General features: G+C 35.5%; 1 protein-coding gene across 8 annotated transcripts in view; it reads right to left on the bottom strand.

The window, feature by feature from the left end:
• Positions 1–26,650, bottom strand: part of Irs1 (insulin receptor substrate 1) — a 276,196-nt gene that overhangs the window by 1,109 nt on the left and 248,437 nt on the right. For 3 of the 8 annotated variants that reach the window (XM_049446911.1, XM_049446114.1, XM_049446566.1), the window contains exons 7-9: positions 22,129–22,184; positions 21,838–22,057; positions 2,623–4,163 (exon numbers count right to left, since the gene is read on the bottom strand). In XM_049446911.1, the coding sequence (XP_049302868.1) occupies positions 2,684–4,163; positions 21,838–22,057; positions 22,129–22,184 (1,756 nt within the window). In that variant the 3' untranslated portion in view covers positions 2,623–2,683. 8 annotated transcript variants of the gene reach the window in all.

The raw sequence follows: 26,650 nt of genomic DNA, 5'->3' as shown, positions 1-26,650 counted from the left end.
TTCATCCCAAACGTAATTATCAGACTCGCGACTTATAACATTGTATATAGTGAAGTTGTGAACTTGAAGTTTCATTTTATAATAAGAGGAGCTGGCGTTGGACTGTGGTAAAAGTTTAACTGCCTCCATATCTATGCAAAATAGTAGAAATGCACCTAATTTGGCATTTGCGATATCATTTTGCTTCTCATTTCGCATCCTTTCAATTTCATTTCGGTGAATGTCAAATATATCCTGTGACAAGTTGTTTGATTTAAAACTGGTCATTTCGTGGTTTAAATAACGAGTAATTGCTTGATTTAAAAACATTCATAAAAATTGGAAATGATACTCGAGCAATATCATTGTTTTTATGTTCTTCGCATGATTAAGAATAAAGTTCATAAATCTGTCTGTATGTTTTGAAATCTGCTTCAAAATATATTTTTGTTGTATATTTGCGACGATAGTGCGACTCCAACTTTGGTAAATCTTCTAACCAGTTTTGTACGTAGCTACATCTTTTCTTATAGTGTAATCTTTCTTTATTTTGATCAGAATTTTGCGTTTTTAGACTCTTTTGGGTGCAATGTAAGCCACTGGATTGGGTCCAACAACGTACCATTTTTTCTGATAAGCCCAAAGTTGATAGAAACATTTGCCGACAAACTTGCATTCGATTTGTATTGCGCTTTAGAAAATAATATTTAGTGTTGGAGCGTTTGGAATTTTCAACAGTTACACGTTGTGTTTTGGAACATTCAATGAGGTTTGTTACATATAATTTTTTTTCATCCCACGACATTATCCAGAACGAGTCAAAAATTTCTTTACGAGTATCTTCGGTAAAATGGGAGCAAAATCGAATGGAACTTTTCTCACAGAACTTCGACTTACACGCATCTTTCATTTCTCTGGGCTTTCTATAGTTCATATTTCCTTTAGATAAACCTTGATATTTCTGTCCTGCCATACGTTTTTGCTGGTTATTAACTCTCACATTTTTTGTAGTATTATTCGCATTTCTGGTTGCACCACTTGCTAAATTACGGGACATCTCTGATGTAGCTGATGTAGCGCATGCTTTGAGCTTTTGAAAAATGTATTTTATCATTTGCGAAATGCCGTCGGAAATAAAACTTTCGTCGGTATATATACGTAAATGAGAGGTAGGTAGCTTAAATCTTTTATGTGGAAAACAAAAAAAGGATTAAGATCCTTTTGTTTACAAATGTATTTCTAGGAAAAAGAAAATAATGACAAAGGATAAAGATCCGTTTTTTTACAAATGTATTTCTGGGAGAAAGATCCTTTTTCTACAAATGTACTTCTGGGAAAAATAATATTTAAAATGCCCAATAATATTTTGATTTATGCTTGTATAAGTTTATTAAATTTAAAACTAGAAAAACTAGGCAAACTAGATAGTATTCTATGTCTAGTAAGCTATGAGCAATGTGGAGTCTCCACAGGCTATGTGCACGGCAATGCAGCAAGTATTCTATATATTCTATCCTGTCGAGATGCCCCGTTATTTTCCGACATATTTTCACTATCCGAATTCATATTAATGATATGTAATTTATTTGCTTAAAATTTGAACAATTCAATTATAGTTAAACACTGAGATCGCTGAAAAAACACGTGTACTGTTTGCTAAAAACTTTAATTGTGTTTACTGTGCTGTCTACTACAAAGCAAAACGGTGTAACGGGACAAGGCCGTGTTTGTATTGTGTGGTGTTTGTTGTTGTGTGTAGTTAGGGCTCTTTGCATTTATCAAAACGAACACTTTGTAGTAAGGGCCTTTTGTATTTCGTTAAAAGTAAACAACAATACTTACTGCAAATGTTTCACGAGTCATCCGAAAATGCGTGAAATATGTATCTGTTTCCAAACCTTTGTCATCTTCGTTTGAAATTTCAGCGAGGAGCCACTTTCTCTTTCTTAAAAAATTTTGTTTTCTATTTTTTCCATACTTAAACAGCTAGTTATTATCACTGCTTTCAAAATTATCTATCGCTATATTTATTAAAAAATTCATGGTTAAACTTTCACATTCGGTCACAATTCCCGCAAAATGTGTCAATTATTTTGCTTAAGTATCAGCTGAGCATCTGCAACAGTGTTGCAAATTGAGTATCAGGGCTGCAATATTGTCGCAGTTAGGGAGTGCCTTGAATAAGCTCATAGTTTTGAGAAAAACGCGTTTAAAGTTCAAACTAGCGCTTTGAAGTGCCCGAATGTTATTTGTCGAATAACTGAAGTAATTATCGGATCAACGTGAAATTTTCAGAGAATATTTTTAAGATAACACACTTAACGAAAATTCAAAAATTAATTTTTTGAAAATTCTAACTACCCCTAACCCCTTAATACAGAAATTTCCTTTTTAACCCCAAAATCAGAATTAAAAATTTATAAATTGTTTTTAACTTAAGAATTATAGTATCAAATATGGTTCTCGTTTACATCAAAAATTATAATAAAACTAAGTAAAAAAGGAAATTTTTTTTGAAGTTTTGTTAGAAATAAAATTCTCTTACAAAGCTAACCAAAAAAGTAAAACACATATTTTTTTTTATTTTTCAACAAAATGCATTCATATTTTATCCATTTGCTTTTGTAATAAAAGATACACCAATGAATAATTGAAAGTAATTTATTTACATTTAAGTATTAAGCAAAATATAATTTTCGTTGGTTCAATTATTTAAAGTTTTAGAAGAAGATGATGAATCCGAAGAATGATCAAAATCTATTTTAGCATATGAATCATTTTCTGTATTTATTGTTGGAGAAGCAACATTTTCAATTTTTTGGAATTTCGCATTATCTTTGGTACTGCATTGCGGCAAATCTAGCTTTGCGTAATATAATTCATAACTGGAGCAAGCAGTTGAAGATGTAGGCGTGGTAATATGCTGTGTTTTATTTTTATTTATACAGTTCGGAAGAACATTTTCGCTTTCTCTATTATCTATAACGGTCAATAATGTTGGAGCATCGTTGAATCGAGCGACTGATGAAAGTTTGCTGGCGTTGGACAATGGAGCTAATGGCAAGGAAGGCACGTTTAATGAAACAGAATATCTCTCATTTATTTCTGTTATTGGCAATATTCGCTCTTTGTTAGAAAAGGATTCTGCTTCTTTAGATCTGTTATGTTTGCCATGTACGTTGTCTAGCACTGAACATTTCGTACTATATTCCTCATGGAATATGTGTTTTGTAGTTTTAAATTTTTTCTCCGTATCAACCATAGAAATACTCTTTTCAGAGTCGGTTTCATTAACAGTTTTTGAAGTCGGTTGAACTGAAAGTTGGGAATATATGCACGAAAGATAAGTAATATCCTCAGAATTAGAAGTAGAAGTGCTATCAAGTTTTACTTCTTCCAAGTGATCATTTCGATTTTCTTCACGGAATACAATATCCAGCTTTTTAGTAGGCATACACAAATGATTTTTTTTTTTATTTGCGAGTTTTTCCTCAAATGGATAGTTATCGTGGGAGGAGATTTGAGCTTCCTTCCTTTTTACGCATGATAGAGATGTAATGTCACTTGCTCCTGTTATATCAGCAAAGCAATCGTTTGAATGCGATAGGAAAGGCTTATTCATGGAACATAATTCGTTGTTCAAAGGCTTCATTTCCAAATATCCACTTTCTTCAGGATTTATTTTTTTAAGCGGAAATGTTTGTAACAACTCGCCAATGGGTTTAGATGTCTGATAACTCTTTACTTCGTTTAAAGATATATCAGAACCCTTTCCACTGACAGGTACAGCTTTTCCATTTGTTTTATGGCTAGAACTTTTCGAAAAATCTATTTCCATTAGATCGCTCATACAATCCACAGATACTTGACTATTTTGGACTAATATAGGAGCACTCGTTGACTTTTTATCACAATTCGTGTTTAAGTCCAATTTATACCCAGTATCTTCAGCACCAAAATTCAAACTATTGTTGCTAATACAACTCTGATTAAAGCGGGATCTCGGAAATAAAACAGCACGCTGTAAGTCACATTTGGGAATTTTTGCCCGAGATCCAACTGAAAATGCCCGGACTCGGATATCGTTTTTGTCAAGTAAAATCTCGTTGGAATTTCCCGATCGTTTCATTTTGTTCCTGTCTATCTTACTTCCAATTGAATACGATCGTTTAGGACGTTCTTCACTGTGAAATAAACAAATTCATTATTAGAATATTTTGAAAATATTACAAAAAATATATACATATTACTCAAAAAAAAGTTAAACAGAAGTGACATTTAAGTATCCCTATAGGAATAACTAAAACTGAAATTTTCTTTGCGTGTGGTTGCTAATATGACCATTCTCGAAAGCGCTGATATTAAGAGGTTTCATAGGTTTGCGGGTTTCAAAAAATCGTTTTTTTATTGCCCTATTAAATTTTACAACATCTAGAATATTGTCAAAATTTTGGCTTGAGATCATGTGCGCTCGAGGTTAGGTAGGCTAAGTGCGCCGTCTTTAAACGCGCTTTTCTTGGAACTGTGTTTTTGAAGTCGGTTGGCAAGATTTCTCAAGAACTACTCAACCGATCTTCACGAAATTTTACACAGGTCTTTGATATACAGGCTTTTTTTCGACAATTGAAAAAAAAAAAACGCGAAATCTTTACCAGAAATTTAATTCTTTAGGAAAGATGTCTGCTAAAAATCCAATTTTCAGTTTTATTTCTTCGTTTCTAAGTTAAGATTTTAACCAAAAAACACGTATTTTCCCCCTTTAAATGATCTAGTAAGGAGTTATCCTGTCAACGTGGGCGCATGTTTTTTCCGAGAGGTCACAGGAAATGGCGTCACAATGGCCGAATTTAAAATATTTCTATTTCCAAAAATTTCAGAATTTCTTTGTTAATAGTGTATGTTGGTAACAATAAAAAATTCCAATAAAGAAAAAAATTGTTGAAAAAAGACTGTTTTTACCTGAGGAAACCCAAGTGTTTTTACCCGCGCTTTGAGATTTACATTTCGAAGAATTACTTTTTAAAGTATTTGGTAGCATTAATAAAATTGGTGCAAGTATTAGTAAAACTAAATATTAAGAAATAGAAAATAAAAGTTCATTGAAAATTATTTCGTTGTTTTGTAGGTTTGAATTAATTTGTATTATTGTAATGCAACTTATATACTCGAGCGTTAAATGGCTAAGTTTCCGAATTGATTTATATTGGCATGTTTAGAGGGTAAGCATTTTATGAAATGAGAATTTTTTTTACAAACTATTAACTTATAAATGCAGAGTTTGTGCTGATTCACATCCGAAACTATTGATGCGAGAGGCGAAGAGAAGATACGAAGGGTACCGAGTTACGTTATTCGGTTTTTCTTTTAATTTTAAAATTCCTTCGAGTTATGGTAGCTCGGTTTCAAATTAATATTTAAAATGTGTTAACGATATTCTGGATCATCATTTAGTCTTGTAGATATATATTTAAAAAACTTCTACGAAGTTTGAATTTACCCACTTGGTTTGTATCTTCCCGAGTAACTGGACTAAACAAAGTGCCAGCAATACCAATGAATGTTTTTAGAGTATCGCTTTGTTCACCTTTAGGAAGAAATTACAATATTACAAGATACCCAATAGAATCAAAGCTGTACCCTCGGGGTTTTGGATTCACTTCAACATATATCCAATTCCATAAACTAAAAATTTCTAAAAAAAAGAACTTACTCTCCTACAAATGATCAATGCTAGTTCAAAAGACCCGAGGTAGATGTTCAAAATGATAAATGAATTGTGGAATTTTTGAAGCTAAATTAAGGGAGATAGACGAAATATATCCTTCTAATAAACTGACCCAAAATTATTTATCTTACCATGTAGTCATAAAACCCACTCCCTCCACATCTGCCTTCATGTGGAGATCTTACTACCATCTTCATGGCTAAACAGTCACTCACATACTAAACGATTAACTGTTTGAAATGATATGGCATGTTAGTAGCCGAACTAGTGAATAAATGGACACTGGTCGGAAGTGTAAGTAATTAATGATGAAAAGTTTCGAATGAACTGCAACTCAACCACGGCCACCCCAAAAACAATATGAGTGCGCATGGCTCGAGACAGTTTGCAATATTTATAACTTTTGAATATTATAAAGGTGATTTTGTTAAAAAAACAAACTCTCGATTTTCAACTCCACTTAGTTCAATTGGAGTTGAAGCAAATTTCAGATCAACCTTTTTTTGGTACTACGAACTTCAACTATTTCCAGTCGAATTACCATTGTTGCCAACATAAAAAAGAGATAACCCACCTAAAAAAAGGAAAATTACCAGCCAAAAAATTAAGATTTGACAGATAATTAAACAGGCAAAAAAATTAAGTTATTGCTCAGGAAGAGGTGAATAATGATTAAAATGGACATTAGTTTTGATTTACATATATTATGATGACAAAATTGGTTTTGGGCTGGCGCAGACTACAAAATCTATGGTTGTTAAGAAGGTTTTTTATATTGGGAGTTTTTTTGCTTAGTGGAAGAGGAGATAAACGTTTTAAAATGCTCGACAAATTGTTCACCTTTCTATGTATTTTTTTCAAAATAACAAATAGTGTTATATTATAAATAAAATATTTTTTTACCTACCTTCCGTTACCTATTAATATTTTTCTTAATATTTTCTTTGAGAACACCTAAACCAAAATGCATTGGGGTTGAAGGCCGTAATAAGGGCTTTAATTATTTAAAAAAAAATATTTGGCGTTTTATTTACAATTTCCGTGTACTATGTACATTATATGTATATACAAATTAAACGCTTTTTCGTTCTGTGTCTGCACATTGTCAGAACCACAGACGGAAAGACTTGTTTGTACAATCACGGTCGGTAGATACATACTTATGTGTATATTTATAACTAAAAAACGGCTGAACCGATTTGGCTGAAAATTGGTAAAATTATATATTTCAAAACATTTTTTTTAATTATTATATATTTTGGTTAAATAAAGTTAAAAAAAAAATTAAAATATGTAAAGAAAAGTAGCAAGAAAAGTTACCCTAAAATTCTTGCGCCCTAACTTGCCTATAAGGACGGGACCGCCCTGGCGTGACTTAAACCACGACGTTCAAACACGTTTAGGCTACCCAGTCCTTGTTAACCTTAATTTAATAGCAAAGGAGAATAAATGGTGGAGATCAGTAAATCTGTTGAAGGGACTTCGACGGTCATGTAAGACCAGGAGCTGAGCATAACACAAAAACAATTTGAAACCATTTAAATAAGGATGGTTAAAAAATTATAATCTGTTTTCATTTTTAGATGATGTTTATATCTGATATCTTCAAAATCATTCGATAAGAAGTGGTTTGCAAAGTTTACACTAGGCGAAATGAGCACCGAACGATGCGGGCAGTGGACGCCACAAAGAGACTGTTACCGTCGAAAACATCAAAAAATATCGTTTATGCGTAGTGTAGCAACTGCATTACTGTTAACATAATCATTTCCCAAGCATTGACAAATTGCATAAGGGACTCTAATGTCGGTATTCTGCGTGAGACGATTGTCTCATGTCTCTAATAGTGACTATAGTAATTTAGTGATTCTGTTAGTCAGGAGTCTCATTTTGGTATTCTGGCAGTTACAGTATAGTAATATACTGTAAAGTAGTATACTCTATTTACCAGAATACCAAAATGAGACTCCTGACTAACAGAATCACTGAATTACTATAGTCACTATTAGAGACATGAGACAATCGTCTTACGCAGAATACCGATATAACTTTAATAATTCTTTGGGCATTTACCGCTGCTGATTTGACTTTTAGTAGATTAGGCCTAAGACCAATTTGAAGAAATAAAGAAGTGTATTTTTATTTAAAATTATTTAAAATACTTTGAACAACTGTAATTGGCGTAGTCGAGGAGTTGCTTCTCTTAAGAAAAGTGATTGAAAGGAACAAATGCTTAATTAATAAATGTTTCAATTGCAAAAAATAAAAATAAAAAAAAATTAATTAACACAAAAAACACTGAAACAGTTTTAAACTTTTAATAAACAGTTCTAATTTGAAAAACCCAACATAAGCCTATGTAAGCGAATGGAAATTTTAAGAATGTAGCAGACAAAAAAACAAACTATCAGAAACAACCATCTACCTCAGCGGATGCAATGGAGACATCAGCGTCGTCGGCAACAAATCAAGCTCCCCCTGCTGCAGTTCGTAAATTCGATTATCAACTAAAGGGTGATTTTTTAAGAGCTTGATAACTTAAAAAAAAACGCATAACATTTGCAAAATCTCATCGGTTCTTTATTTGAAACGTTAGATTGGTTCATGACATTTACTTTTTGAAGATAATTTCATTTAAATGTTGACCGCGGCTGCGTCTTAGGTGGTCCATTCGGAAAGTCCAATTTTGGGCAACTTTTTCGAGCATTTCGGCCGGAATAGCCCGAATTTCTTCGGAAATGTTGTCTTCCAAAGCTGGAATAGTTGCTGGCTTATTTCTGTAGACTTTAGACTTGACGTAGCCCCACAAAAAATAGTCTAAAGGCGTTAAATCGCATGATCTTGGTGGCCAACTTACGGGTCCATTTCTTGAGATGAATTGTTGTCCGAAGTTTTCCCTCAAAATGGCCATAGAATCGCGAGCTGTGTGGCATGTAGCGCCATCTTGTTGAAACCACATGTCAACCAAGTTCAGTTCTTCCATTTTTGGCAACAAAAAGTTTGTTAGCATCGAACGATAGCGATCGCCATTCACCGTAACGTTGCGTCCAACAGCATCTTTGAAAAAATACGGTCCAATGATTCCACCAGCGTACAAACCACACCAAACAGTGCATTTTTCGGGATGCATGGGCAGTTCTTGAACGGCTTCTGGTTGCTCTTCACCCCAAATGCGGCAATTTTGCTTATTTATGTAGCCATTCAACCAGAAATGAGCCTCATCGCTGAACAAAATTTGTCGATAAAACACATTTCGAACCGAACACTGATTTTGGTAATAAAATTCAATGATTTGCAAGCGTTGCTCGTTAGTAAGTCTATTCATGATGAAATGTCAAAGCATACTGAGCATCTTTCTCTTTGACACCATGTCTGAAATCCCACGTGATCTGTCAAATACTAATGCATGAAAATCCTAACCTCAAAAAAATCACCCGTTACCATTGTCAGAAGCATTAAAGAAAGGGCAAGAGTTCAGGTATTCCGAGGACACGGAGCAAATTACGTATTTAAATTTATTTATCAATGAAGTATATCTCTTCATATTCTGTAAAAAGTTTTGACGGAATATGAGTAAGACTCGAGTTAATGCAATGAATTTTGTCCGACACTGTACATATTAATTACATTAAAGGTAAAGAAAAATTTTATAATCATATCACATATCATTAACAATAATTTTTACAATGATCGTTGTTGTCCATATACAATATACAAAGAAAACTCTAAAGTTAGAATAAAAATTCGGGAGAATTTTCAAACAAGGGAGGCTGAAGTTACATAAGTCAACAGCAACGGCCCACCTCCAGCAATACCAAAACACAGCTCAGCTTGCTAGCTGAAAGTGTCAATGAGTGGAAATTAACATAGCGACTCCAATCTTTAAACGCGTTTTTCTCAGAATGGTGTTTTTCAAACCGGGTTTCACTCTCAAAAGAGTTTTGAAGATATCTAGTTCCAGTTTGGAGAGAAAATTTTTAACGCGTTCTCTATCGTGCTAGAGAAGTATTTCTTTATTTTTTTTTTAATCTTGCTATTTTTTTCTACGAAAAACTGTCTAAAAAAGGGCAAATAGAGTTTTCTTCAAATCGCCGGCGTTTTGTCTAATTAAAAACAAAAAAAAAAGCTCCATAGCGCGAAAGCTCCTTTCCTACAGATTAATAATTTTTTTGAAGTTTTTGTTTTATCGTACCTTTCTTTACGCGTCATTTCAACCATTTATTTACATTCAATAAATAAACACAAAAAATCATTTTGTATTCGCCAGGAATGTATTTAAAACCGGCTTCACCAAATAAAGAAGTGTACTGAATATTCAGATGTGCATGGAATAATGTTCTTCGACAATTTTCTAACCATTAACAGCAATTACTACATTGCATTGCTAGACTGTTTGAAAGACGACATCGCGAAAACAGTCTCGTTTGAAATATAAGAAATTGCTGTTTCATCAAGATAACGCACCGTGTCACAAATCAATGAATACGATGACAAAGTTGAGCTTCGAATTGCTTATTTATCCATATTCTCCAAATCCCACCACCAGCGACTATTTCGTGTTCTTCAAAAGAATGCTCGTTCTATGAAATCTAGCACCAATGAAGGGGTAATCGAAGAAATTGAGAATTAAGGTAAATTTATTATAAAAAATGGTAATGAAAAATTTTATGACTGCTATAATCGTTGTATCACTAAGATATTGTACATATTAAGCGATATTATAGTACGGTGCCGTAAATAATTAGGCCTCCAATAGAAAAACAAAAATAAAACTGTTTCCACAAGCGATCAAAACCAAACTCTGAGTTCGTTTCAAAAAATTTTGGCGTCAAAAAATGTACCGAATGATAAGTTTTTTTGCAACATCAAGGCTAAAGGTATATTATGGCTAGCGGAACTTAATCATTACATCCAAGTCGTGTGTGGTTATTAGATGATATATGTATAATTTAAATGTAAGGATGTTATAAGCAAGAGTTAAGGTTTTGTATACGGTTAGAAGGCCGAACAAAGCGAGTTTCCCAGATTTTTTTTCTGAGAAAACTTTTAAATTTATTGATCCAAAAGTTTGTACACATATTATGGTATCTTCTAACTGCCTTTTAAGACTTATAGCGGGATTCTGTAACCAGTTTCTAGTCTCTATTTGAGTCATTTTGAGGCAAAATCTTAATTTGTGACTAGTTACTATTCACTAAACAGTCTCTAGCGTTAGTCTCAAAATGTTGAGACCTGGTAGTTAGCAGGTCACAAAACTAAAAAGAGCTCTTGTCTGCCATTTTGAATATACTGAATAGAGATCATCATAGATATTAATCGATTGACGTTTTTTTATATTTTGTAAGTAACTCAAACACGAAAAGATGAAAAATAAATCAATTTTACATAAATTTCGTAAATATTATGAAACAAAGTCAACGCATATTTTTATTTTTATTGATAATTATGTTTTTTGACTATGTTATAGAAAATTTAATATTTGTTATCGACATATTTATTTTCATTCAAGTGTAAAAACATCTCTGAATAATGAAATGTAATAGATTTTGTGACTGTTGCTTACAGAATAGCAATATCGTCTCAAGTCTCAAAAATTGTCTCTAACTTAAAGTCTCAAATTTAGAGACTTAAGACTGTCTCACGTTACAAAATCGCACGGTTAGTATTAGTAAAAATATTTATTTAGAACGGAACTGCAGCTGATCTCCGGGAGCTCTTCTCAAAAAAGACGTTTTGCGGTGACCACTATAACTCTGAACTGAATCCTCTGAAATTACTGAAATTAAAAAACCAAACAAAATTTGTTAAAGTAATGTTAAATTTAGTAATTAATCGAAGGAATAAGCAAAACAAAACAACGGATTCTCAATAAAAAAAAAAGATTTTTGACCAAAATTTCGGTCTTAACTTGTTTAAAAAAATAATCTTCGATTAATTACTAAAACAATATATTATACTCTCCGCCGATTCGGCAGCTCCTAATAACTTGAGGTGATGTTGACTGCGGGCCATCTCGGGTGCTATAACGCGCTCTGAGATCGGAAATGTTCACTCGCTGCTCATTTTCTTTTTCTTCTGAACGCCCATTGTGCCGAAATGTAATTTAATACATATAATACAATATTGATGCCATTTCTTCATTAAATATGCCGGCAGCTATGTATGCAGCGATTTTCACGGCCTTTGAACCGCCCGGTACAATTTTGGAAGAGAATTTCTAAATCGGTTGATTGTAGCTCTCGTTGTTGTTTTGGTTAAAACCACCTGAGATCTGTAAAAATCGGACGCATAGCCTCAACAACATCTTCTGGTAATGGCTCATAATTATGTTTGAAAGTAGATAATTGATTGGCAGCTGCAGCTCTCTACCAGCTACACCATAAGTATAGTCCATCCGGACACTTGTCGTGCTGAAGTTTTTCGTCAGTTGAACAATAAGTAGTATTTGTAACGGAATCACAATTTCTCCTGCCATAATTAACTGTCAACTTATCGAACATAATTCCAGTAAGTTTTCTTTTCCACTTCTCACTCACTCACTTCTTGATCACCGTAAGGCGCAGTCTGTAAAAATTCCCGCGTATATGTTTTGGATTTACCGTCTCCGATGTAAATTTTGTACATGACCCAGATGACTGAATCAACTTCAATTTTCTCAAAGGTATTTAGTTTCTTCTTCCAAGTTTCACACAGTGTGCAGTAGGCACTTTTTACAAAAATATCTACGATTTTACCAGAATAGTATTCGATCAATAACGTCGCATCGTACAAGGAAGTAAACCCTTGCTTTTTCCATGTGCCAGATATACAAGATATACTAGTAGTTAATTTTGTCGATGAACATTCGATATGATATGATGTATAAAAGGACTAGACTTATCGTACAAGAAAACAATTTTGAAACCAGGTCTTTGTTCAAAAGCAGTTTGTAAGTTCGTTCATGTTTTTTTCGGTAATTTTTTCGTGAAAATAAAGTTTTCCAGAGAAATGAGAAAACCTCTTAAAATATGTAAGTCGAGAACAAAAAGACGCAAAAATGTATTTCATCCAAAAAACGGATGAAAGTAGTTTCAGTGCCTCTGTGAAACATTTAAAGAACAAAAGAAAATCTCAGTTCCACGTAATCCATCTGTTAAGTATCACATTTTAAATTTTATAACAGTGTTTGCAGCAATTTCTGAATGTGTGAAATGTAAGATCTGTGACGGAAATATTAAGTTAGTACTTACTATATCCTTCACTTTTTTATTATTTTCATCAGTTGAAGAGGTCAATGGTCGCCCAGAAAGAGACCAACGATCTCTCGGCCGTCGTTGCAGGCTTTATACCATTCCTCGTTAGAAATACAAAATTTGAGACAAATTCTTTGTTGGATATTTGTATCAATTTAGCAAAAAAAAAATTTTTGCTACGGTCTGCGAATGAAGGCGGATAGAGAGAAAGATCCAAAGGCTTAAATATACTCCACACAAATCAAGCGCAATTTGTTGTACAATTAGGAATGGATATTAATCTAATAATGGATTAAAGAGCATTGCATGAAGCAAAACTCTTGTATCTGGACGCGAACCATCGTAAAAATACGATATTAGTTAAGACAAATAACATCGCAAAAGAAGAAAATAGTCGCTTATTTATGCATAAATATATGTGTTCAAATATCTTTTTTATATGCAATACAAGAGGATCCACTTACGTTTTACTGTGGCTCATACATAGATAGTACTACTAATACCATCTATATGATTTCTATTAGTTAGATTATAAGTATTAGTTAAGGAATAATCGCATTTTTGATGAAGCAACAAAAATGAATCAAAAAGCATTTCGTGCGTTAAGAAGGAATTGGTTTTTGGGGTAAAAATACTGTTGAATTTGCATCAGTGAAGTCAATCGAGTTGTCAGCCTGGTGGACTGCATATTAAGAAACGGTTCTCAAGCGTGGAAAGACAAAAAAAATCGGCTCGCAAGGTTATGGCATCAGTCTTTTGGGATGCCCGTGGTATATTATTCATCGAATGATAAATGAGCCAGTTTTAATTCATTGCATTGTGTATTTGATTGCAGTTCTATTCTACCATTCCCAATATTTAACAATTTTATTATTTTTCAGGAAGGATCAGTTTGAAATTGTACACATATAAATATGTATTCATCGTTCCCGTTTAAATATTGCATTGCTCTGTGCAATGCTTCGAAAAGATTTCTGTATATCTCAGTTATGCCGCTATTTTTTTATGGCAGACCTTTTGCAATTTTAAATTGCCTGCCAAGATACCCCCTCCAATAGTTAGCAGGTATGAAAAAAATGTTATAGCTACCCATAGATGTATTGAATCACCCAATTTATTACTTAAGAACGAACAACTCTGTCCACAATATAAAAACTTGATCCACTCATGTCGCCTTTTACTTTGGCATCGTTTTCTTTAATGCACGTTTACGCCAATTTAAGGCTTGAATATTGGATAATGCGATGATAGCGCCATCTATCGGTCAAACATTCCAAAAATAACAATTGATTAAAAATTAAAAAATAATTTAAAAACATTTTCCAGTGGACCAAATTGTAAATCTAAACCATTCTCGAATCTCCTTGAACATACACACAAAATTTCATCAAAATCGGTCCATCTGTTTAGGAGCAGTTCAAATGCAAACACACGGTCAGAAGATTTATATATAATATGCATGTCTATAGTTGCCTAATTAACTAATAATTTCTTTCCCTCGACAATATGTTCAAACTCCTTTGAACATGTCCGTCATAGAATTTGCCGAGACAATACATGTGTATGTATTTATATTTGAAAAATATGTATGTGCATTAGGGTGTGTCATTCTGAGGAAACCGATTATTTTACGAGAAAACTCGGTTTCGAGTAGAATGGGAATCGAGTTTACCATCCCCACTGGCAGCCATCGCGTGCACATATAATAACCTCCGCACAATAACCACCACAAAAAAAAAATGATTTTTTTCCATGTTATTTATATGGAAAACAGAAAATTTGAAAGAGGCACCTCTTAATATTAATATTAAGAGCTCATCTTTTGAGTGACGTTGTTTTTCACATTTTCGAAAGTTTTGAGCCTGTTTTTCAGTTGAAAAAAAGGGTGCCTCAGAATAATACACCCTAATGTGCATCCATATTAGTTGATCAAAAATTATTTTTATTCAATAATTTGTTCTATAGTACATTTTTTATTTCATGTAAAACATATAATTCAAAATTACATATACTAGTTAATATATGGTGTGTATTTCAAGCTCATTCATTAAGGAACAATAGTCGTAAATTTTAAAATAATGTTGTTAAGTACTGTAGTGACTCAAACAAAAAGGTTCATATGTAAATACGAAGGTACGGAACACAATATGTATAGTGTGTTTAAAAAACATTCTTAGAGTCAGAAGCTGTAATTGAGAACTATAGTTCTACCGAAAAAATAAATGCGAACCAGTGTCAGCCAGGAGTGAATTAATGATAACTATCGCATTAGTTTTAGTTGATCCACGGCGAACCAGTCTTCGCTAGTGCAATGTGTTTATTGTGATCATTTTAAATATTGTTCTTAAAAAAATAAAAAAATAAATTAATACGAATTTTTATGTAATTGTGTCCGTTATAATTTGAACGAAATATTAGCATATTGTTCGGTCGTTGGAACGCACTTATGTCTAGTTATATAACGGGTGATTTTTTTGAGGTTAGGATTTTCATGCATTAGTATTTGACAGATCACGTGGGATTTCAGACATGGTGTCAAAGAGAAAGATGCTCAGTATGCTTTGACATTTCATCATGAATAGACTTACTAACGAGCAACGCTTGCAAATCATTGAATTTTATTACCAAAATCAGTGTTCGGTTCGAAATGTGTTTCGCGCGCGTGTTTTGTTCAGCGATGAGGCTCATTTCTGGTTGAATGGCTACGTAAATAAGCAAAATTGCCGCATTTGGGGTGAAGAGCAACCAGAAGCCGTTCAAGAACTGCCCATGCATCCCGAAAAATGCACTGTTTGGTGTGGTTTGTACGCTGGTGGAATCATTGGACCGTATTTTTTCAAAGATGCTGTTGGACGCAACGTTACGGTGAATGGCGATCGCTATCGTTCGATGCTAACAAACTTTTTGTTGCCAAAAATGGAAGAACTGAACTTGGTTGACATGTGGTTTCAACAAGATGGCGCTACATGCCACACAGCTCGCGATTCTATGGCCATTTTGAGGGAAAACTTCGGACAACAATTCATCTCAAGAAATGGACCCGTAAGTTGGCCACCAAGATCATGCGATTTAACGCCTTTAGACTATTTTTTGTGGGGCTACGTCAAGTCTAAAGTCTACAGAAATAAGCCAGCAACTATTCCAGCTTTGGAAGACAACATTTCCGAAGAAATTCGGGCTATTCCGGCCGAAATGCTCGAAAAAGTTGCCCAAAATTGGACTTTCCGAATGGACCACCTAAGACGCAGCCGCGGTCAACATTTAAATGAAATTATCTTCAAAAAGTAAATGTCATGAACCAATCTAACGTTTCAAATAAAGAACCGATGAGATTTTGCAAATTTTATGCGTTTTTTTTTTAAAAAAGTTATCAAGCTCTTAAAAAATCACCCTATATATTATGGAATATGCTAACTTTCTACCGAAAATATGGGAGAATCTTTGAGATATATTATTTAAATTCGGACAGAATCATTTCTTGTATGTTATTTATACTCAATGCAAAGGTTTTCAGCCATCCCTCTGTCTTTACTCCTTATATATTGGTGATTTTATGAGAGGTAGCTTCATGAAACGCAGTCCTTATATCGATAATGATTACATGCGAGTCTATCGTTCTCCTAGCTCCCATAACATATTCTTAATGTAAGAAATTCAAACCTCCCGTACCCCTTATACCATATATATCCCACATTATGTGAGTCAATTTTTTGAAACTCAGAGAACATCCATAGCTACATAATATAGTGATTTCATTTATTTAGTCAATATGTGCGACTTAAACAGAGCCATTTTCGAACAAGAGTTTCTCCAAATGAGTGGAATTTGATTGACTTCGCAGGGGCCCTAAATATGGTTGTATGTAGTACTAGAATCCAGCATAAGAAAATTCATCACGCTATTTGGCTGTCTCCGGTTCGAAAAGTCCGAAACCAGATAGATCATGTTGCAATAGTTAGACGACATGTATTCAGTGTCCTTGACGTGCCGACACGCCTGCCTCTATACAGCAAAGCACGCCCGTCAACAAACACAGGGGAGGTACGACGTCGAGAAGCTACGACAAAGGGTTTTCTGCTCGACAAAAGAAGAATGCCCGAAAATTCTAAAAGATGCCACGATGGATATTAAAATACGGCGAAACACTGGCAAAGTGCATGGTTCTTTTTAAAATAAGGTCAATGATTAGAAGCTAAGTTTGATCTACCCAATACAGAAAAAAACAAGAAAAAACGTTAACTTCGGCTGCACCGAAGTTACCCTTCACAGGTGGATTTTTTTTAGTAACTGTGTGTTCAGTTCTGAACAATATCTTCGTATATTACATTATTATCTTAGAAAATAACCTGTGCCAACTTTTGTGAATATACATTGTCAAATGTGAAAGTGTTCCATACAAGAACTTCATTCCGATCGCCCCGGTTGTATGGCAGCTATATGTTATAGTGGTCCGATTTCGGCCGTTCCGACAAATGAGCAGCTTCTTTAAGAAAAAATGACGTTTGCAAAATTTCAAAACGATATCTGAAAAACTGAGGGACATTCGTATATATGTGGTGGCAACCACATTACCAAAATGCAGCCCTGACGAATTTCCTTCATTACTGACGTTTCCACTGTCCTTCGTGTCAGCGCCCGCTTTGTCTGTAATGCATACAGAAGATATCCCTCTTCTATCTTTTGCGCTTGCTAAGCACACACGTGTTTTAACGACTCGTGCAACTTAACCAATTCCTATATAACAAAGTTGAGAAACGAAATAAATAAAAGTTTTAAATTAACCACTCGACATAAGAAGATTTATTTAAGTTTTGCAATTAAATAATCGCTTCATATATACAGACAGACAGCCGGACATGGCTAAATCGACTCAGCTCAACATACTGATCATTTATATATATACTTTATAGGGTCTCCGACGCTTCCTTCTGGGTGTTACAAATTTCCTGGCAAACTTAATAAGCCTTATTCAGGGTATAATAAATTCTTGTCGAGCATAGTGTGTAGAAAGATTGAAAAATTCGATTTCTTGAAACCCGTAAACCCATCGTTATGTGTCATTTTACGATTTCTGTCAAAATTTTGAGCAATGGTCTCAAATATTTAGACTGATTTCCGTAGCCTTCCGTAAATAACAATCCTGTTTCAACATTATTTTTACAATTTCATTTTATGGTTTGTCAAAGATTTGAACAACGATGCCGAAAATGTAAAGCCAGAGTTATTATTTGTGTTTTCAAGAACACTGGCTTTAGTAGCCTTCCCCGACCCAAAATAACACTTTCTTGGCTCTGTGGTAAAGAGCCACGATGACCTTGTGAAAATCAAAATTTCACTTAATTTGCAAATAGAAAATAATAATAATCAAAAACAAATAATTCACAGTTGATCCCAAGCAATAACCGAAAATTTTGTAATATCAGAAGAAGAATACTATAAATTTTGCGAAAACTTATAATTTTTATTCTGACACATTAAATTTGAAAGATGTGTACCTATTAATAAAGTTGGGTCTTCCAATAATTAATATATAAGGATATGCCGACATTCATATCTTGAAACAAAATGTAGACTATTTAATGTACAAACATATATTCTTTAGCACTTAAACATTAATTTAAAGCCGAAGATCGGAAAATATAACGATTATCAAAGATTATCTAAAAGAAGAAATTATATGGGCAACATTATTTTTAAAATAAAAATTTTCTCTGACAATTATGCTATAAAAAAGTCAGCCTAATGCGAAACAATCCACGAAAATAAAGCTCCAATCCGCATTCAAGAGAATGGATACATTTTGACAGATTATCAGCATACTTGAAACAACATGCATATATCAGGACCTAAACTGATACACTTTATTGAATCCACGAACATCTATAATACGATGTATTATGTGCTGAACACATAGAAGCGGCACGACATGACTGCACAACAATGAACTGTAAAAAGCGTCGTGAAGCCTGCTCCATGATCATTTGTAAAACGGCAGCGATATACAATGGCCGGCATGTACACAAAACAACACAACTGTCCATTTTGTATGTACACATTTTCGTTGTTGCCATACTAATACCTTTCACATCAATTAAAATTTTTTATACAAAAAATACGTAAATAGGTAAATTTATTTGTTTTAAATTATTCATTGTTATTACAAATGATATAACAGAGCTATTTTATGCTTCTCTCAGTAAAATAACGTCAGGTTTGTTAGAGCTTTGAATAATTTTACATTTTACATATTAGTGACATCCTCTCCTCTCCTCCCTACTGTCGTTGGCAATTTAGCAAGAGCGACAACTAAAAGCCTGCTGTCGTGTAGTGGTGCTAGACACAGACAGCAATATGTGTCCATAAGAACATCTGTTTTTTTAATATTTGAGAGATGTCGCTTGAAGTCTGTCGCTCTCTATACGTTCAGCACATTACTCGTACAATCATCAATATCCAAAAACTCTCAACATTTTTGATACATATTGAAAAAAAACCTACTACAGATGACGTTATTTATCATAATGGGATTCCGTACTTTAGTAGTCATCATTTGTGGTATGCAGATACCACGAATATAGAAAAAAGCTTCACAAAGGCAAACTGACGAATTATATGAAATCGGAATGAACTGTCTTCAACAACACGTAGCAGCGTAGAGAGGACGTTCGTTTTAAGGAGAAGGGGAATTAATGACATAGGCTCATTCTAGGTCACGTACACCATGATAAGCGCTTGCTTGTAAACGACATCAAAACAATAGAATTTGCTTTGACATGCACTATCGTATTATATCACTAAAATATCCTAAACAAACAAACATCAAAGCAACCTTTTGTTTCCGTAAACAACATTAAGGAAAATACTTCAAAAAAATCGTATCTTGGAACAATAGAAATACACTATCACTACAACAAACAATAACAACTCAAATAGTTATGTACTAGTAAATAACCGGCATCTCAATATTATAAGTTGCACTAATATCGGTATTCTGCGTGAGACGATTGTCTCATGTCTCTAATAGTGACTATAGTAATTCAGTGATTCTGTTAGTCAGGAGTCTCATTTTGGTATTCTGGCAAATAGAGTATACTACTTTACAGTATACTACTATACTGTAACTGCCAGAATACCAAAATGAGACTCCTGACTAACAGAATCACTAAATTACTATAGTCACTATTAGAGACATGAGACAATCGTCTCACGCAGAATACCGACATAAGATTTATATAAATTTATATACAAGTTAGTCTAAAGGATATCATTTAAGAATATGCACTTTAACGTAGTAAATTATATATTATATTTAAAGTGCATGTTCTTTAATGATATTCTTACTAAGTTGTTTAATATTTTATTCTCATATCGTAAACCGATATTAACTCACGCGTGTCGGTGCTTCAAAACTGGTTTCTCGTATTGATGAAATTCTTCTGAGCTGACCTAAAATCAATCAGCGCTAAACGAAATTAGCTTTGAGCTCAGATACTCTTACTCTCTAACAAACAAGCTATACCAGATACTCAAAGACACGGGCACCAACATTGATGTGAAATACTGACGACATAAGACAATACGCTGACCAGACTTTGGAGGCAACAAACGTCAGACATGTCCATAACTCTAACTCTTTGCATACTCAGCTAACCCTACACCTCTGACAACTTATTTGAACCTTGCAGCCCTTACGGTCGTTACAAAAACAACATAGAAGTTATACCACTTTAATGAGGTATTTGCATAATCAACTCAAATCGGTGACTTCGTTGCAGTTTTCGCATGTAAATTTTCTGCCAGGAAAGCAGCGAAACGGGAGTGGTTTTGAAAGAAAAGGTGCTCTTAGTTTTTTTAAACGCTGACCTAACATATTGCTAGAGAGTATAATAGTTTTTTTATACATACTCACGAGTGAGTGTTGTCAAGCCTTCATGTTATTTTTGTTCAGTATTGTTTGGCATTTTATTATGGAAAGACTAACGACTGAACAACGTTGCAAATCTTTCCAATTTAATACGAAAGCTCACGTTCTGTAAAGAATGTGTTTCACGCGCTTCACTCTTCTTATGTTCAACATAATCGGCCTACTGAGCGTACTATTCGTAACGTCTTTACCCATCTTGATATCCAGCATTCATTATTGGATAATATTCGACCGAATGACCACGTCCAGCACGCAATGAAGATAATATAGCAGCCGTAGCTGAGAGTGTACACGAACAGTCGATTCGGCGTCGTCTGCAGCAACTCGGTATGACGTATGGGACGACTTGGCGGAAAGAATGTTCCTTCGAATGATAATAAATTATTTCATTTTCTTTCAAAAAATTAGGGAACCTCGAAATAGATCATCATTTATAAATGATAAGGATGATGAGACAAGTTGAAATTCGAGTGACTTTCGGTCTTTACATCTGCACAAACGATAACTTGAGTAAACATTAAACAATCTTGATGAAACACGTGTTCCTTGGCAAATTAGTGAGGATCAGTTCGTAAATGGGCGTAATTAAGCTATTGCTCCGCCTTCTAAGACGTTCAATGTACCTAACTCCTAAGCCACTTAAAATACAATATCCAAATCGTTTAAGCAACTCCACCGACACTGTAAAAATCGATGAAATCGGGTGATATTTCCGTAAAATGTAAAATTAATATTTGTGCGGGTTAAATATTTTTTTCATTGATACCAATAACTATTGGGCCCCGGATTAATTGAAAGTTGTATTCTTAATTTAAACATTTTATACCATATTTGGATAACTCTGAAAGGGGGTTTCTATACTATATTGTAGGACAAATTAAAGATAATATGTTCAAACGAAACTCTGAAAAGTCCTCATATGCCTTCACTACTATTGAAATAATATTTTGAAATCTCCCGAAACAAAATATACTTACTTTTCGAAATCGTTGGGCTTTGCTGATGAAATAATAATTGCATGAATTTGGGGAGCCAAATCAGTTGTTACGATGGAATTTTGAGAATTGTTGCAAGACAAAACAGCAGCATCGCCTACGGTAAATTGTCTCTCTTGTTGAGCCTTATTGTGTCCGATTGAATCCAATGGTTTCACCACCGGAGCCATAGGAATATATAAATCTTTTCGAAAATGTATGCCTATGTAAATATAAAAACATTTAACACTTCAAAATATCTTCAAAAATAATAAACCAATGTGTATTACTCACTGTCAGAATATATTAAATCTTCTGAGTTTTCTTCTGGAATAGCTCTCTCTGCAGACCTAGAATTACAATGTATAAATAGAATTTACACTCTTAAAACAACATTTGTATGTAAATGTGTATGTATATTATTTATTTAACAATGAGTAAAAATACGTCAAGTAGACCCCCCATTTTCCACTTGATCATCGAATTTGAATGTGAGTATTTTTTCATAAAGTAGTCACCATGAACAAATAATCCCCCGCCCAGTTTTTTTTTTAATTTTAATTTTAACAAAATTTTTTTTTAATTGAAAATTTTTACTACTTTTAGTTAAAAAATTAATAATTAAAAAACTATTCGTGATTTTTTGATAAAATTTTCACGAGCTATAGTCCAATTCTTCTTCTTCTTTTTCACTGGCGTAGACACCGCTTACGCGATTATAGCCGAGTCAACAACAGCGCGCCAATCGTTTCTTCTCTTCGCTACGTGGCGCCAATTGGATATTCCAAGCGAGGCCAGGTCCTTCTCCACTTGGTCCTTCCACCGGAGTGGAGGTCTTCCTCTTCCTCTGCTTCCCGCGGCGGGTACTGCGTCGAATACTTTCAGAGCTGGAGTGTTTTCATCCATCCGGACAACATGACCTAGCCAGCGTAGCCGCTGTCTTTTAATTCGCTGAACTATGTCGATGTCGTCGTATATCTCGTACAGCTCATCGTTCCATCGAATGCGGTATTCGCCGTGGCCAACGCGCAAAGGACCATAAATCTTCCGCAGAACTTTTCTCTCGAAAACTCGCAACGTCGACTCATCGGTTGTTGTCATCGTCCAAGCCTCTGCACCATATAGCAGGACGGGAATTATGAGCGACTTATAGAGTTTGGTTTTTGTTCGTCGAGAGAGGACTTTACTTTTCAATTGCCTACTCAGTCCGAAGTAGCACCTGTTGGCAAGAGTAATCCTGCGTTGGATTTCTAGGCTGACATTGTTGGTGGTGTTAATGCTGGTTCCTAAATAGACGAAATTATCTACAACTTCAAAGTTATGACTGTCAACAGTGACGTGAGTGCCAAGTCGCGAGTGCGACGACTGTTTGTTTGATGACAGGAGATATTTCGTCTTGCCCTCGTTCACTGCCAGACCCATTTGCGTTGCTTCCTTGTTCAGTCTGGAGAAAGCAGAACTAACGGCGCGGGTGTTGAGACCGATGATATCAATATCATCGGCATACGCCAGCAGCTGTACACTCTTATAAAAGATTGTACCTGCTCGGTTCAGTTCTGCAGCTCGAACTATTTTCTCCAGCAGCAGATTGAAAAAGTCGCACGATAGGGAGTCGCCTTGTCTGAAACCTCGTTTGGTATCGAACGGCTCGGAGAGGTCCTTCCCGATCCTGACGGAGCTTTTCGTGTTGCTCAACGTCAGTTTACACAGCCGTATTAGTTTTGCGGGGATACCAAATTCAGACATCGCGGCATAAAGGCAGCTCCTTTTCGTGCTGTCGAAAGCAGCTTTGAAATCGACGAATAGGTGGTGAGTGTCGATTCTCCTTTCACGGGTCTTTTCCAAGATTTGGCGCATGGTGAATATCTGGTCGGTTGTTGATTTACCAGGTCTGAAGCCACACTGATAAGGTCCAATCAGCTTGTTGACAGTGGGCTTTAATCTTTCACACATACAGAACCTTATATGCAATGTTGAGGAGGCTAATCCCACGGTAGTTGGCGCAGATTGTGGGGTCTCCTTTTTTATGGATTGGGCATAGCACACTTAAATTCCAATCGTTGGGCATGCTTTCATCCGACCATATTTTGCAAAGAAGCTGATGCATGCTCCTTATCAGTTCTTCGCCGCCGTGTTTGAATAGCTCGGCCGGCAATCCGTCGGCCCCTGCCGCTTTATTGTTCTTCAGGCGGGCAACTGCTATTCGAACTTCGTCATGGCCGGGCAATGGAACGTCTGCTCCATCGTCATCGATTGGGGAATCGGGTTCGCCTTCTCCTGGTGCTATGTGTTCACTGCCATTCAGCAGGCTGGAGAAGTGTTCCCTCCATAATCTAAGTATGCTCTGGGCATCGGTGGCTAGATCACCTTTGGGGGTTCTACAGGAGTATGCTCCGGTCTTGAAACCTTCTGTAAGTCGCCGCATTTTTTCGTAGAATTTTCGAGCATTACCCCTGTCGGCCAGCTTATCGAGCTGTTCGTACTCACGCATTTCGGCCTCTTTCTTCTTCTGTCTGCAAATGCGTCTCGCTTCCCTCTTCAACTCTCGGTATCTATCCCATCCCGCACGTGTTGTGGTCGATCGTAACGTTGCGAGGTAGGCAGCCTGTTTTCTCTCCGCTGCGACACGGCACTCCTCGTCGTACCAGCTGTTCTTTTGCACTTTCCGAAAACCAATGGTTTCGGTTGCAGCTGTACGTAAGGAGTTTGAAATGCCGTCCCACAGTTCCCTTATACCGAGTTGTTGACGAGTGCTCTCAGAGAGCAGGAGTGCAAGCCGAGTAGAAAATCGTTCGGCTGTCTGTTGTGATTGCAGCTTCTCGACGTCGAACCTTCCTTGTGTTTGTTGGCGTGCGTTTTTTGCTGCACAGAGGCGGGTGCGAATCTTGGCTGCAACAAGATAGTGGTCCGAGTCGATGTTAGGACCTCGGAGCGCACGCACATCTAAAACACTGGAGACGTGTCTTCCGTCTATCACAACATGATCGATCTGGTTGGTGGTTTTCCGATCCGGAGACAGCCAGGTAGCTTGATGTATCTTCTTATGCTGGAATCTAGTACTACAGATAACCATATTTCGGGCCCCGGCGAAGTCGATCAGCCTCAACCCATTTGGGGATGTTTCCTCGTGGAGGCTGAATTTACCGACCGTAGTGCCAAAGATACCTTCTTTGCCCACCCTGGCGTTGAAGTCGCCAAGCACGATTTTGACATCGTGGCGGGGGCATCTCTCGTAAGTGCGCTCCAAGCACTCATAAAAAGCATCTTTGGTCACATCGTCCTTCTCTTCCGTCGGGGCGTGGGCGCAAATGAGCGATATGTTGAAGAACCTCGCTTTGATGCGGATTGTGGCTAGACGTTCATTCTCCGGAGTGAATGATAGTACTCGGCGACGGAGTCTCTCTCCCACCACGAATCCAACACCAAACTTGCGCTCCTTTATATGGCCACTGTAGTAAATGTCACAAGGACCTACTCGTCTCTGTCCTTATCCCGTCCATCGCATTTCTTGGACGGCGGTGATGTCAGCCTTTATCTTTACGAGGACATCTACCAGCTGGGCAGCGGCACCTTCCCAATTAAGGGACCGGACATTCCAGGTGCATGCCCTCAAATCATAGTCCTTATTTCGTTTGCCATGGTCGTCATCAAAAGGGGGGTCTCTCATCCGAGGCTGTGTTTGCTTTTTCCTTGGGGGTGTTTTTTTACGTGGCGGGTCCCAAACCCAGCGCACAACCCTAAGTAGGGGATATTTCGCCTTCTCACTTTAGCTCGCCTTCAAACGGATGTTCTTAGGCTACCCAGAGGATACTTGGTCAAAGACCGGAAGTCGTGAGCTGCTTGAGTCATATGTAAATGAATCGTTTCTGGCCACTCCCAAGTGAATGGCGATCAGAGAACTTTCCTCACTTGCGTGAACTTCTACACATGACTCCATCCTCTCTTGTACTTTCAGAAAATATGCATGAATTTAAATTATTTTTATTTTTTCATATTGTTTATTAACTTTTAAGTTAACAAATGAACATTTTAATGACTTCTCCCTCAAAAAATTAAATTTTTTTTCAGTATTTTGCAATAAACATTCAAGTAACGAAATCCGAAATGACTGATCGCAATTAGATTAAGCAAAAAAATTGTTCAGCGCTGCCGCGTATCATTGACTTACCTTTAGATTTACTCCGTAATTATAAGTAAGGGATAATAGTTAATGGTTTAATTAAAAATATCGTTATTTTATGGTTAATTTAATTTAAACAAATGACAGAGATAATAAATCATATATATTTTTTTATAAATAAAAAACAAATATAGTAAATTCTAGCAGTATTTTGCTATTTATTTTATTTATTGTTTTTAAAAAACTTTACGAGTCGTAATTGTATTAGTTTTTTTAAGTATATTGCACAGTATATATTATATAATTCCGCGAACGAACAAGTTGGTTTTACGTGCATATTGCGCAGTAGAAGAGTTCCGTTGAACGTACAACTTGGATTCTCGTGCACGCGCTGTATACGAACACGCAAAAAATGCCCCGGGTAGAACGTGTTAAAGATGAACGGGGTAAATAAATGCTACAATCCATTTAACAAAAAAAATCATAAAAAAGTCATAAAAACTTAGTTTTAATAACAAAAAATTGCGCTCATGTTTTCAAAGATATTATTGGCAATTATATGTGCAATTCATGTGAACCGACAATTTATTTTGGTCGAAAACCTGAAATTCTTGGTGAATTATCGGTGAATTCATGTTCTGAAGTCAACATTCCTGAATAGTCGAATGATGTGATCGAAGATGACGAAGAAAATGA

This window comes from Bactrocera dorsalis, chromosome 1 (genome assembly GCF_023373825.1).
Source record: "Bactrocera dorsalis isolate Fly_Bdor chromosome 1, ASM2337382v1, whole genome shotgun sequence".
NCBI classification, from domain to species: Eukaryota; Metazoa; Arthropoda; class Insecta; order Diptera; family Tephritidae; genus Bactrocera; species Bactrocera dorsalis.
Note: the sequence above shows the minus strand (reverse complement) of the source record. Positions and strands in the feature narration are given on the sequence as shown.